Source organism: Camelus dromedarius, chromosome 7, assembly GCF_036321535.1.
Source record: "Camelus dromedarius isolate mCamDro1 chromosome 7, mCamDro1.pat, whole genome shotgun sequence".
Taxonomy (NCBI): Eukaryota; Metazoa; Chordata; class Mammalia; order Artiodactyla; family Camelidae; genus Camelus; species Camelus dromedarius.
In genome coordinates, this window is record NC_087442.1 from 74,900,451 (window position 1) to 74,912,564 (window position 12,114).

General features: G+C 38.8%; 1 protein-coding gene across 1 annotated transcript in view; it reads right to left on the reverse strand.

Moving 5' to 3' along the window:
* Positions 1–12,114, reverse strand: part of SLC26A5 (solute carrier family 26 member 5) — a 51,262-nt gene that overhangs the window by 31,014 nt on the left and 8,134 nt on the right. Inside the window, exons 3-5 of the mRNA XM_031454730.2 lie at positions 2,946–3,031; positions 2,297–2,503; positions 394–533 (exon numbers count right to left, since the gene is read on the reverse strand). Of these exons, the coding sequence (XP_031310590.1) occupies positions 394–533; positions 2,297–2,448 (292 nt within the window). The 5' untranslated portion in view covers positions 2,449–2,503; positions 2,946–3,031. The remainder of the gene's footprint in view (positions 1–393; positions 534–2,296; positions 2,504–2,945; positions 3,032–12,114) is intronic.

The window sequence follows — 12,114 nt, forward strand, 5'->3', positions numbered from 1 at the left end:
ATCCCTCCTTCAGTCTTTGTCACGTCTGCAAGTGGCACCTCCATCTCTCAGGTGAACCAGAAACCTGAGAGTCACCTTCACCATCCATCCCTCTTTCTCACTATCCCCACATCCAACTCAAAGCTCAGAAACCTTAAAGAAATTCTTTCCAAGCCCTGCTTCCTTATTCTCCCCCAGATCAATCTACTAGCTGGTCTTGCTGATTTTACCTATAAAATATAGCATGTATGTTTAAATGTTCCTGAAAAATTCCTTTAGCTGGGGAAAGGTTACTAGAACGATATGATAAAACTATGAATTTACAATCATGATGAAATTAAACAAAAAAAGGTCAAGTTATTGTTTGAGGAGATGGTAGCAGAGGAAAGAAAAAAAGAAATATATCCTTCTGACCTTGAGGAAGCTGCAGCACCCCTGTGCTGATGCCTGAGACCAAGTCACCCAGCACATACTCCTTGAACTTGTAGGCAGGCAACCACTTGGTTATTGGAAGGAACATGTAAAAGATATTTCTTATTTTCTTAGGAGTACATCTGGGAGGAGAAAGAAATAGACAAAATGAGGACCGTTTCTGTAGAATTCACACCAAGGCATTTTCCCTCCCTCACATTCTGGAGCAACAAGGAAAAGCTCACAGCTGAGGATGACCTTTCCACTCTGCAGACGTCAGAGACGAGAAGAGCTGCTGATTTATTATTATTATTATTATTATTATTATTATTATTATTATTGAAACAATAACATCTGAAATGGCTCCACAATAATGCTTACAACTGACCATAGAAAACAAGAACAATTTAGCTTCAAAATAATGGAAATATCCAGAAGCTATTATTTCACTAGGTGAAATCCTTAATGTACTTTCGATGTTGGTGTAAAAATGAAGTAAGGGAATCATTTACTGATTGACTTAAGTTTTGAATGTGGAACCACTGACTGGCATCTACCTATTTGGATTTCCCTTTCCTTATAACATGAAGGAAATTTATACAGGTATTGTGAGTTTTATGAACATGTGTGCAATGCTTTAAGATCTTGATTAGGTAAACTCAAAACACCACTGTTACTGGAGCATGGGAGCTGAGTCTATGTCTGGTTGTCTTGGTTGAGTGGAACACCATGCTTATAAAACCAAGGTCTGCATTTAATCCCTAGATGGTTTAAGTAACTTTGATACATAGACTGTATTCTCACTCTCAGCCAGTCCTTTTGCCAGTCTATGCCCCAAATCGAAGACATCAATGAGTAAAAGTATGGACAGATGACTTCCATCACCACTATGACAGCCTCAAGTCCTCCTGGAGTGACGGGGAAGCAGTTTACCCTGTTTAAAAGATAATACAGTATTGCAGCATGCATGGTATTTGATATAGTGTCTTCAGTGGTTAAGAGTATCTGGTAATCAGATGCAGGAAGATACCAGAAGCAAAATGTGAGGCAACTACAGCAAGAGTGATGAATGTGAGAGAAACAAACCAGACTGGATACCAGCTTCCTTGTTTAGAAAGTTGAGATATTAATAACAGCTACGTTCATATAGTGCTTGCCATGTGCCTTGCACTTTGAATATACTGACAGGTTTTTTCACCCCAGTAACTCTATGATGTGAGTACTACTGGATCCCCATTTTACAGTGCAGGAAACTCAAGTGCACAACTGGTAGGTGGCTGGGACTAAGATGAAGACAGTCTGACTTCAATGTACCTGTTTTTAACCTCTCCTGATGGCACACCTAGAACACAGGGTCACTGTGAAGCTTACATAAATACAGCACAGAAGGTGTGGTCTCAAGGGTGGAGAAGGCAGAATCAGACGGACTGGGTTTGAAGTCTGGGGCTTTCTGGAGGTGCAAGTGTGTGAACGTTCCCAAGCCTGCATCATGGCTGTGTGAGTGTCTTCCAGCTCAGCTTGGGGACTTAGCTTCACAGATTCGAGGAGCTGCCAAATGGAGTAGAAGTCAAGTGGGAAAAAGACAGAGTGGTAGGAACACTCCTGAGAGACAGAGGGACAAGGTGGGTATTTCGAAGGTGAGTGGTGAATTGGAAAGTGAGTTGCTCACATAAACCTTTATATAGACATCAGGCATAGTAGGAACTGAATAAATATGGTGAAATACATAATGAAGCCTGTGTTTCATCAAATACCTCCCACTGAATGAACCGTGAGGACAGCTCTGCAAATCACGAGTGCTCACCATTTACTTTTTCCTCCAAGTCACCAGGTTCTCTTTATACATGTGACCTTGCTTCTCTCATAACTAATGACAGAGTAAGGGAAACAGGTCAAGACAACGTACGTGAATGCCTGTTTCAGCTTATCCCCAATAGAATCCGAAATCTTGTCTTTCTTGTGCAATCTGTCCTGGAGGACTGGATGACTGAAGATGGGTCTTTCCACGTAGTACCGCTGGGTTGCTGCAAGAGTTTCATTTTCTTCAGCATGATCCATAGTACTCTGAAATCAACAGCATCAACAGCAGGAGACAAGCATTTCCTGAGTGTCACTAAGGGAGAAAATAAAAACTCGATTTCAGATGCCAAAATCCTACTGCTGACTGTTCCCAAGCGTCTCTTCCTGGAGGTATCACTGTCAGTTCTTCTGAGGACTCCATCTTTGGACACCCCGGGCACCTAACGTAGTGATCTGGACACAGTAGGCACTAACAAATGAAAGGAAATCAAAGTCAATAAAGAACATACGTGACATTTCCTTCCAGGGCAACGAGTGGGTAACGTGTACAGTTTCAACAAAGGATCGTATTAAATTCAGTGGCTAAATCCTGCAGCAAGTCGGCTCTAAGTCAATATTCGGGGAACAGTGAATCAGGAGGTGGACTCTAACCATTTACGTGTCAAACAAACAAAAAAAAAAGGGGAAAATCAGTCCTTAAGTTGACCCCAAGTTTCTTGAAGGTACATTAGCCTCTTTTCCAATTCTGTACTCACATTTGGTTACTCCTTAAATTATTCTACGGTCCAGAGCTGAGGCTTAAGTCTCCACGAGGGAAGTTCCTGGTGACTTTTGTGAAAGGCTACAAGTTGAAAACATCAGTGCATAAAAAGTAAAAAAAGAAAATAAAAAAAAAGAAAACATCAGTGCAATGTTATAATGTCATTTTTAAAAAATGGCTTACTACTTATACTTTATTTTTTAATTTTTTGAATGGAGGTACTGAGAATTGAACCCAGGACCTTGCACATGCTAAGCATATGCCCTACCACTGAGCTATATCCCCAACCTCCATAATGTCATTTTAAAGTTGATTATGTTGTCATTTATAAGACTATTAGGATGGCTGATGTATCCATATATCTGTATATCTGTATATCTATCTACCTACCTACCTACCTACCTACATAACGAATACTACTCATATGAGCAAAATAAATGATTAAGGAATAAAAATCCAATGTTTGTGCACATGGAAATGTGTACAGGGATGTTCACTGTAGCTTTATGATGTGGAAAATTGGAAAAATGCAAATGTCTACCTGTATGCAATAAAAAGTAAATTTTGATAGAGTCATAAATTGAACACTATGTAGTAATTTTAAAAAATGAACTAAATCTTTATGTGTCATCATTAATATATCTCAAAAATGTAATTTTCAATAAAACTCCAAGCCACAGATGGATACTTCAAGGATGCAATTATTTAAGCAAAGTTTAAAAAACTTACAAAGTAATAATGAATGTTGTTTACGGACACACATGTGTAGAAAATGTATAAAAGCATGGATGACTGTGATAAACACTAGGCTTAGGATGGTATTACCTCTGGAGAGAAGGGGAATGGGACTTGGAAGAGATAGACAGGGAGCTTCAGCTAACTGTATCTGCAACGTTTTTGTTTGTAAAAAAGAACTGGCACAAATAGAGCAAACTGTTACGATTTGACTAAGCTGTGGTAAGTAAACTGGTGTTTGACACATGACTCTTTGTATTTGCCTGAGTATTTGAATGATATATTTTATAATAAAAATTAAGTACACACAACAACTGAAGCCAACAGCCCCACTCGAAGGCAGTTAAGGGCAGAAGAGTCGAGGGTCACTGTGGTGACCTCAGGCAGGCGGGGGGGATTACCGATACTGGTCAATAAAATTCCCTCATGGTGAAAAGTTAGGTTCTCACCAAACTGAAATGACATTCAAATTGAAATTGGGTTCGTATGATCAAAATGAAAATACCACGTAAAATAAATGCTGATGTCCAAGGAGGCTGAAAATGCTTGATACTAGCATGAAAGGGAATTCCAGCAGCAAATGCAACCAAATATCAATTCGGATGATAGGAAATAATAAGCCTGCAGAAAGACGTGAATTAAAAAAAACAACAACAACAAACAAACCTGGGGAGGCTATAGCTAAGTGGTAGAGTGAGTGTTTAGCATGCAAGAGGTCTTCAGTTCAATCCCCAGCACCTCCATGAATAAATAAATAAATAAACAAACAAACAAATAAATAAGCAAGCCCACAGAAAGACGATTCTGCAGCAGAATCTGACAAATCAGGATTGTACACCTTTTGTTTTAGGGTTAGTTAAGGCTGGTTGGCTTCTCATCTAACTTTATTTACTATTCCAGCAACTCATAACACCCAAGGATGAGTGGGCTGACGTATGCAAGTGGGGTCTGACACACAGCAACACTCCCACCCTGCCTCCTCTGCCTCCACCTCCTCCAGAACACAGCACGGCCACCTGTAACTCAGGCAACCTGCTGTGTGGTGCTAGGGCTCTGTCCCTGTGCCCAGAGCTCCAATCACTCTGATAAGAATTGCTGTTTCTTCCCCCTCCCTCTCCTTCCATTTTCCCCATACCCCAGTCACTATATCTTTCAAAAGCCAGGTTTTGTCCTATGCTTTTCTGAGTCTGCCCTTACCTCTAATCCCCCATAAAGTGGGTCTATACATGCTGCTTTGTAGAGTTTTCTATTTTTTTCCTATATAATCTATATAATTATTGGTTTCCTCTTCTAGACTGTAAATTCCTCTAGGTGATACCACATCCTGGATCTGCAGGGCCCAGCTGAGTCCTTGTCTCACTGATGAACGCATGCAGTCTCTGGACTGGTGCCTCACGACTGTTGATAGTGTATGCCATGTTCCTCTCTGTTACTTCATACTACTGAAGATTAAGTCTGCTTTGACATTTTAATTGATTTATTTATTTTTCTGGATGCCTCCTCCTTGGCCATCTTCCATCCTATCTTAGAAAGGTTAACTTCTTCCTTCACATAGCCACTTTAGGAGAAAAAGCCCAGGTAGATCTGAGGGAGGTCTAATGAGAATCCCTGTTGCAAAACTCTAGTTTTATCACTGACTTCACTGCTACCCCACATGAATCTGCCCAGTTGTCAATGGGATGAACTGCAATGACCATGTCTAGGAACGTGTTATCATACAACGCAGTGGTGACCAAACCTGCCATCTCCCCACAATGGTCTAGGGAAGGTTTTAAAGGACGAGTGTCTGGCCTCACTCCGAACCTCCTGAATTAAGGTTCCCACAGGTAGAGCCTGGACCTCGGACATTTCCTCCATATGGGTGTGGGCATGCATCCCTGTCCCTGAGTGTGGCGACCTTTGAAGATTTCAGAGCAACACAACAGGGTAGGCTGAAGTGGAGCAGAAGAAATAAACTATTTCTAAAATAACAGACATCCTTATTTTTATTCACAAAAGTCCTTTAGCTGCACCCCCAGCAGGAATTCCTCATTTTATACCCATCTATCTGAAGGTTGTTTATCATATCCTCATTTCTTCTCTTTCCAGAACCTCAAAATCCTTCCTACCTCATTAAGCAGGGCAATTATATGTATGTTCTAAATTTCCCAGGAAGATTCAGATGATCAGCGGGGCAGGTATTTGACATATTTAAAAATATTGGCTTTCAAATATGCCTAAGCCCAGAATCTCCTCAGGTGCTTTTTAAAAGACAGCAATGCTTGGGCTCTGCCCCAGACCAATTAGAACAGAGCCTCCCAGCAGAGGGCCTGGGAGGTGGGGCCCAGGCATTATTTTTTAGAGCATCCTAAGGTGATTCTAATGAGCAGACTTACCATATGATCCAGCAATCCCACTCCTGGGCATATTTCCAGAGGGAACCTTAATTCAGAAAGATACCTGTACCCCAATGTTCACAGCAGCACTATTTACAATAGCCAAGAGATGGAAACAACCTAAATGTCCTAGACAGATGACTGGATAGAGAAGCTGTGATATATTCATACAATGGAATACTTCTTAGCCATAGCAAATAACAAAATAATATTATTTGCAGCAACATGGATGGACATGGAGATCATCATTCTAAGTGAAGTAAAGCAGAAAGGGAAAGAAAAATACCATATGTCACTTATATGTGGAATCTAAAAAAAAGGACAAACTTATTTACAAAACAGAAACAGACTCATAGACATAGAAAACAAACTTATGGTTACCAGTGGGTGAAGGGGGCAGGAAGGGATAAATTGGGAGTTTGAGATTTGCAGATACTAATATATATAAAACAGATAAACAATAAATTCATACTATATAGCACAGGGAACTATGTTCAAATATCTTCTAATAACTTTAAATGGAAAAGAATATGAAAAGGGATATATGTATGTATATATATGACTGGGACATTGTGCTGTACACCAGAAATTGATATATTATAACTGACTGCACTTCAATTAAAAAAAAAAACCTCTCTAGGTGATTCTAATGCACAGCCAAGGTTCAAAACCACCGACTCAGGGGATAACAATATACACACCCACACCTACCGACCCAACCAAACAAAATGAAGAAAACTGAATAGGGTGTAAATGAATTGTGTGGAATGCATTATATCACTGCCTTTGCTTGTATCTTTGAAATATGTAATAAGCTTACAAAACAGAAAATTATCTAGCTTAGGTTTCTCCAGCAAAGTGTTTCTATTCTTATATTCTCACCACAAAAGGGAGTTGTGTGTAGGTGGGCAGTGCAGCAGCCACTACACTTCATGCAAATGCTAAATAAAACCACAGCCTTCGTTGTTACCAACGGTCCCTGCAAGGTTTAAATTAGGAGCGAATATCAAAGAAATTTAGATCTCAAAATACTAGATGGACTTAGGAAAGCATTTAGGGTATGCACTCTCTGCAGGGTTGCCAAATAAAATACAGGATGTTCAGTTAAATTTGAATGACAGAGAAGCAATAAATAATTGGTTAGTCTGTGTATGTTCCAAATTTTGCATGGGGCATACTTATATTAAAATTTTATTCTTTATCCGAAACTTACTGGGTATATTTTTCTTTGCTAAATCTGGCAAACATAACTCTCTGTATGTCAGGAGGAGACAGAGAAAAGAGAGGATTCTCAAATATTTTTGAGGATTTAGGACCATGGCTATAATCTGTGTCCTCCCTGAAATGTTTTTTGGCAGTTCAGAGATGTCTCAACTGGGAAAGGTAAGGACTGTGGGAAGTAAAGGAGGAGAGGATGTTAGACTGAAGGGCTGTCCTTTTGGGGACCTTTTAACGCTCATCACAATGATTAAATAATTAAAGCCCTGACAGCTATCAATAACCACCTTATCAGAAGAAGAGAGGCAAAGTAACCAAGGGACCAACACGGAGATCAAATGACCAGACTCTTATCTGACAGATAATGAGCTTCCATGGTGCTGATTGCAATTATAAATCACCAAGTTGTAAAACTAATTATATAAACCCTCACATGAGAAAAGTCACTTCTCAGCCCAAAGGGACAAGTCTCCTGGCCAGTTCTCCAAAAAAATACTAATGACGGAAAAGCAAACTAACTGATGTAGAGATTCAAGCCCTGTTTTCCACTGCTATGAAAGAAGGAATTTGAAAAGAGTTTAGGGCAACATTCACCATGGATTTCTAGATCTGAAAGTAGTCTTGGAGATCACCAATTCCTTCACTGTGTAAGTGAGAAAATGGACTCAACTACACTCACTTGACTTATCCAAAAATATTCTCAAAATACCAACCTTGTTTCCTATTCAAAGTAGGCATCAAATTTAAAAGGCACAGATATTTATAAATAAAAATCACATTTTTATTTGTAACAACAGCAACATTTTAAACTTCAAACTAAAAGCAAGAATTAGTTGCTTGCCAATAAGCGAGATTCACTATGGCTTTGTGGAAGATGCTCCAAACTGGAGGTTGGAGTCAGGTCTGGCCCAAGTTCTGCATTTCAAGCGTCTGAAATGTTCTGTACTGTCAGGAGAGGGCCAACTAGACCAGGAGTTCCCACACTTGGAAGCACATCAGAATCACATGGAGAAGTGAAAAACCACAAATTGCCAGGCCCTTTAGAAATTCGGATTTAGTAATTCTGGAATCTGCATTTTTTTAAACTCTCATGGAATGAGACTACAGTCCAGAAAAAAAATATAGTTCAGAAATTTTTTTTTAACTTATGACGTTACCAGCCTTTTCCTGAAAGCAATGTGAAAAAGCTGGAACTCTTAGCTTACACTCCTGGAACTCTTAGCATTACCAAGAGAAATTCCCTGCTTTTCCATATTAACAACCATTAATTGAAGTGGCTCAATAGTAGAAAAAGCCAAAGACCCTACAATCCATGCAGTCTGGTCCTGAACGTAGACTCTAAGCTCTGGAGGGCAAGGCCATTGTCTGAATACCTAGCACACAGCGGCACGCAGCAGGCTCCCAGACACTTGCAGACAGGGGGCTCTCTGGGTGTATTTGAGTTTGGGTGGGGTAGGGGGAAGCTCTTCCCATTCTTTCCTTCTTCTTTTGTATTTTTCCCCGTCCCCTTAAATTCTTCTGTCAAAGGATTCTCAGATTAGTATCCGGACAGGCAACACCTCATGGTAGGCTTTGGGGTCAGAGGGACTGTGTTTGGCGGCTGGAACTGGCACTTAATAGGAATGTGTTTTTTGCAAGCCTTCATTTTCTCATCTGTAAATGGCAGTGAGGAGCACAGGTTGTGGAATCACACAGACCTAAGTTCAGTCCTGGTTCTGTCCTCTTGCTAGGACATCTAGCAAGTTACTTGACCTCTCTATCTAGGGCGACCAGAAGTCCCAGCTTAGGCTTGCCGTCCCAGAGTAATTATTTCCAAAATGTCCTGGATTGGAAAATAAGTTATATGATTCTTCCAGATTCTTCAGCTCTACCACTGAGTTAAAAATAATACCTCATTACAGATCTGGGAAAATAAATTAGAAAATGTTTCTGCAGTATTTATCACCGGGCCTGGCACACAGTGAGAGCTCAGTAAGTGTGACCATTATTATTACTACTGTGGGCAGGAACCAAACTTACTTCAACCTCAGGTTGCTCATTTGTAAATGAGATAATGATTTTCCTTTGTTTTAATTTAATTGTCCTTTTGAATCACTAACATAGTCACATGGCTCAAAAGCTCACGTGTAAAAAGAATCACAGTGAAGTTACAGTGCCATTCCGTGGCTGGGAGGTAACCATGGTGTCAGTGTCCTGTGTGTCTCTGCAGAGATATTTTATGCATCAGAAGAAGTGAGTATGTGGTTTTCTTCGCATAAGTGGTAGCATGACTTACACCCTTATGCACCTTGCTTTTTTCACTTACTGTATCTTGGTGATCTCTTCTTTTCAGTGCAGGAGTGCTTCCTTATTTTTATGCTTTTTAAACAGCTGCATTGAGTGCTATTACATGGATGCTCCTTAATTTGCTAGGCCAGTCCTAACAGTGCTGCCTTGAGCTTAATGTAGGAATTAGGAAGCACTTAGAATAGGCACTCAATATTTATTATTTATAATTACTATTACCTTTAAATGAACCTCACACATTTCCTTTTACTGCTCCAACTCTCGAGGACCTGGGTCTCCATTTATTCTTTCATTCAATACAAATCTACTTCATCCCTACTCCTATGTTCCTGAAAAGTACACGTTGGCTAAACTTAGAGATGAATAGGCTATGATACATGTCATATAATGTATCAGGAAACTTGTCATATAATGTCTTTGAAGCAATCTATTTCCTTTTAAGGATTTCTTACAGGCGGGGAGGGGCATATGAAATAATGGAGCATACAGGGAACCAGAAGTTTTCGGGATGGGAGCAAGAGATCGTTTGTAAGGAAATACAAACATTTAGGAAATGAGATCGAGGGCCTTTGATATAAAAGCCATGTTACTTTTTGATTTCTTATTATAAAAGTAATATATGAGCACTGTGGAAATTTGAAAATTTTCCATTTTCCCATGCAAAAATGATACAATATAAATTTATATTATAAATGTATATATTTACATGGTTGAGATATTTTCAATAGTTTTGCATTAACTTTTTTTATCATTATATCATAAACCATATCATAAATTGTATCAAACATTTTGTCATGTCAGTAAACTTCAGAAGATAATTTTTAATGATGGCATAATATTTCCTAATATATACATTGTATGATTTTGTTAATCATCTTCTTTATTATTAGACACTTAGGCTACTTCAAATTTTCTGCTCTCTATCATACATGTGATTTTGTTTTTTGATCTGTGAGTTTATGTTGGTAACAGTGATAAAATGTAGTTCATATTTAAACAGTAAGTGCTCATTTTAACTACTGGGTAACTTACAGAGTGAGTACATAAAAACTACAAATTGATTTAAAATATTATGAATGATAGACATTTGTGTGAGTTTGTTATTGACACACAATAACAGTTAAACATAATTATAGCAGCTCATATTTACTGAGACTGTACAATTGAAGAATCACAGTCTGCATGTGAAGTAAGAATTAGCTGTATTTTTCAGATGAAGTGTCTGAGGCTCCGGTGAAGTAGTAGCAGCCAGGACTGGAATTTACGGCTGCCCACTGCAGAAACCATGCCCTTCTGCAATGCTGCCTCATTAGCTGTGAATCAGATTAACCATGTCAAAATGTTTATCTAACTTTAAGTTGTATTAATCATAGGCATATATTCCCACTTGTGATTCGTTGCCTATAGAGCATGGTCTTGAGTGAAGGGAAGAAGGCAAAAAGTGAGGGGATGTGATTCTGCACAGAGAAGTGAAAGGTGGATTTAATAGGACATGTTCACGGAATACCAGAAGCACTGGTAGAACCTTCGTTTTGGGTGGCTGTAGGATGAAATTAGAGAGGTCGAATGGGACAAGGTCATACAGAAACCTCAAGGCAGCCCACACCTTCCAATTTGAAGCCATATGCTCCAGTTATCTAACTATATTTCCATCCTCCTTTGTCCCATACAGAACTACTGATCAAAACCATCATACCATGGAAAAATTATTCAATTCCACTAAAGATGCTGAATCCCTTCCAGCACTAATTTTCTGTGACTCCTTAAAGTTGATAAATCACAAGATTTATTTTCCAACTAGGAACACATGAAAGATCATCAATATTCACAAGATACGCCTCCAGAATCTTCTTTTGGGTAAAAAGCTCAATAATTCATATTGGTGCTTACATTTGAATGACAGATATTTTAAGAAGAAAAAGTTCTCCACTTTAAGTGAAAATGGAAGAAGAATCTACTAGTTTACCAGTCATTTTTTTCTCAAATAATAACTTTGGTCAAAATAATACAGACATGATAAAAATTCAAGTATTATGGAAGGGCGATGAATCACAAAAATAAAGTTTTCCACTCCTCTTCTCCCCAACTCAAGCTCTATTCCCTGAAGCAACCATTTTCTTAAAACCTGGTTTTTGGTTTTTTTTTTTTTAGTTCTTCTGGTGGGCTTATTTTTAACTCTAAATCAGCATTTCTCAAGAAGAGTGCTGTTAGTATTTTGCGTGGGACTTGTATGGAACTGTGCTTTGCATTTAGCATGTGTCCCCGACACTAAATGTTCGTAGCACCCTCTAGCCACCAGGATACTTTCCCAAATCTCCTCTAGGACTGAGAACTACCACTCTAAGTAATGTAATTATATGGCTATCTTTTGATTTATCATATTTAGACATTATCTATGAATGCTTCTTCTGAAATTTCTGATTATTACTCTGTCTACAGAATTCTATTTTTGTTGTATGGAAACAATATTGAATCACTTTTGAAGTACTCACTTTTTTTTTAAAGCTGTTTTAAATGATCTCTCCTCGATGTTAATAACTTTATTTTAGT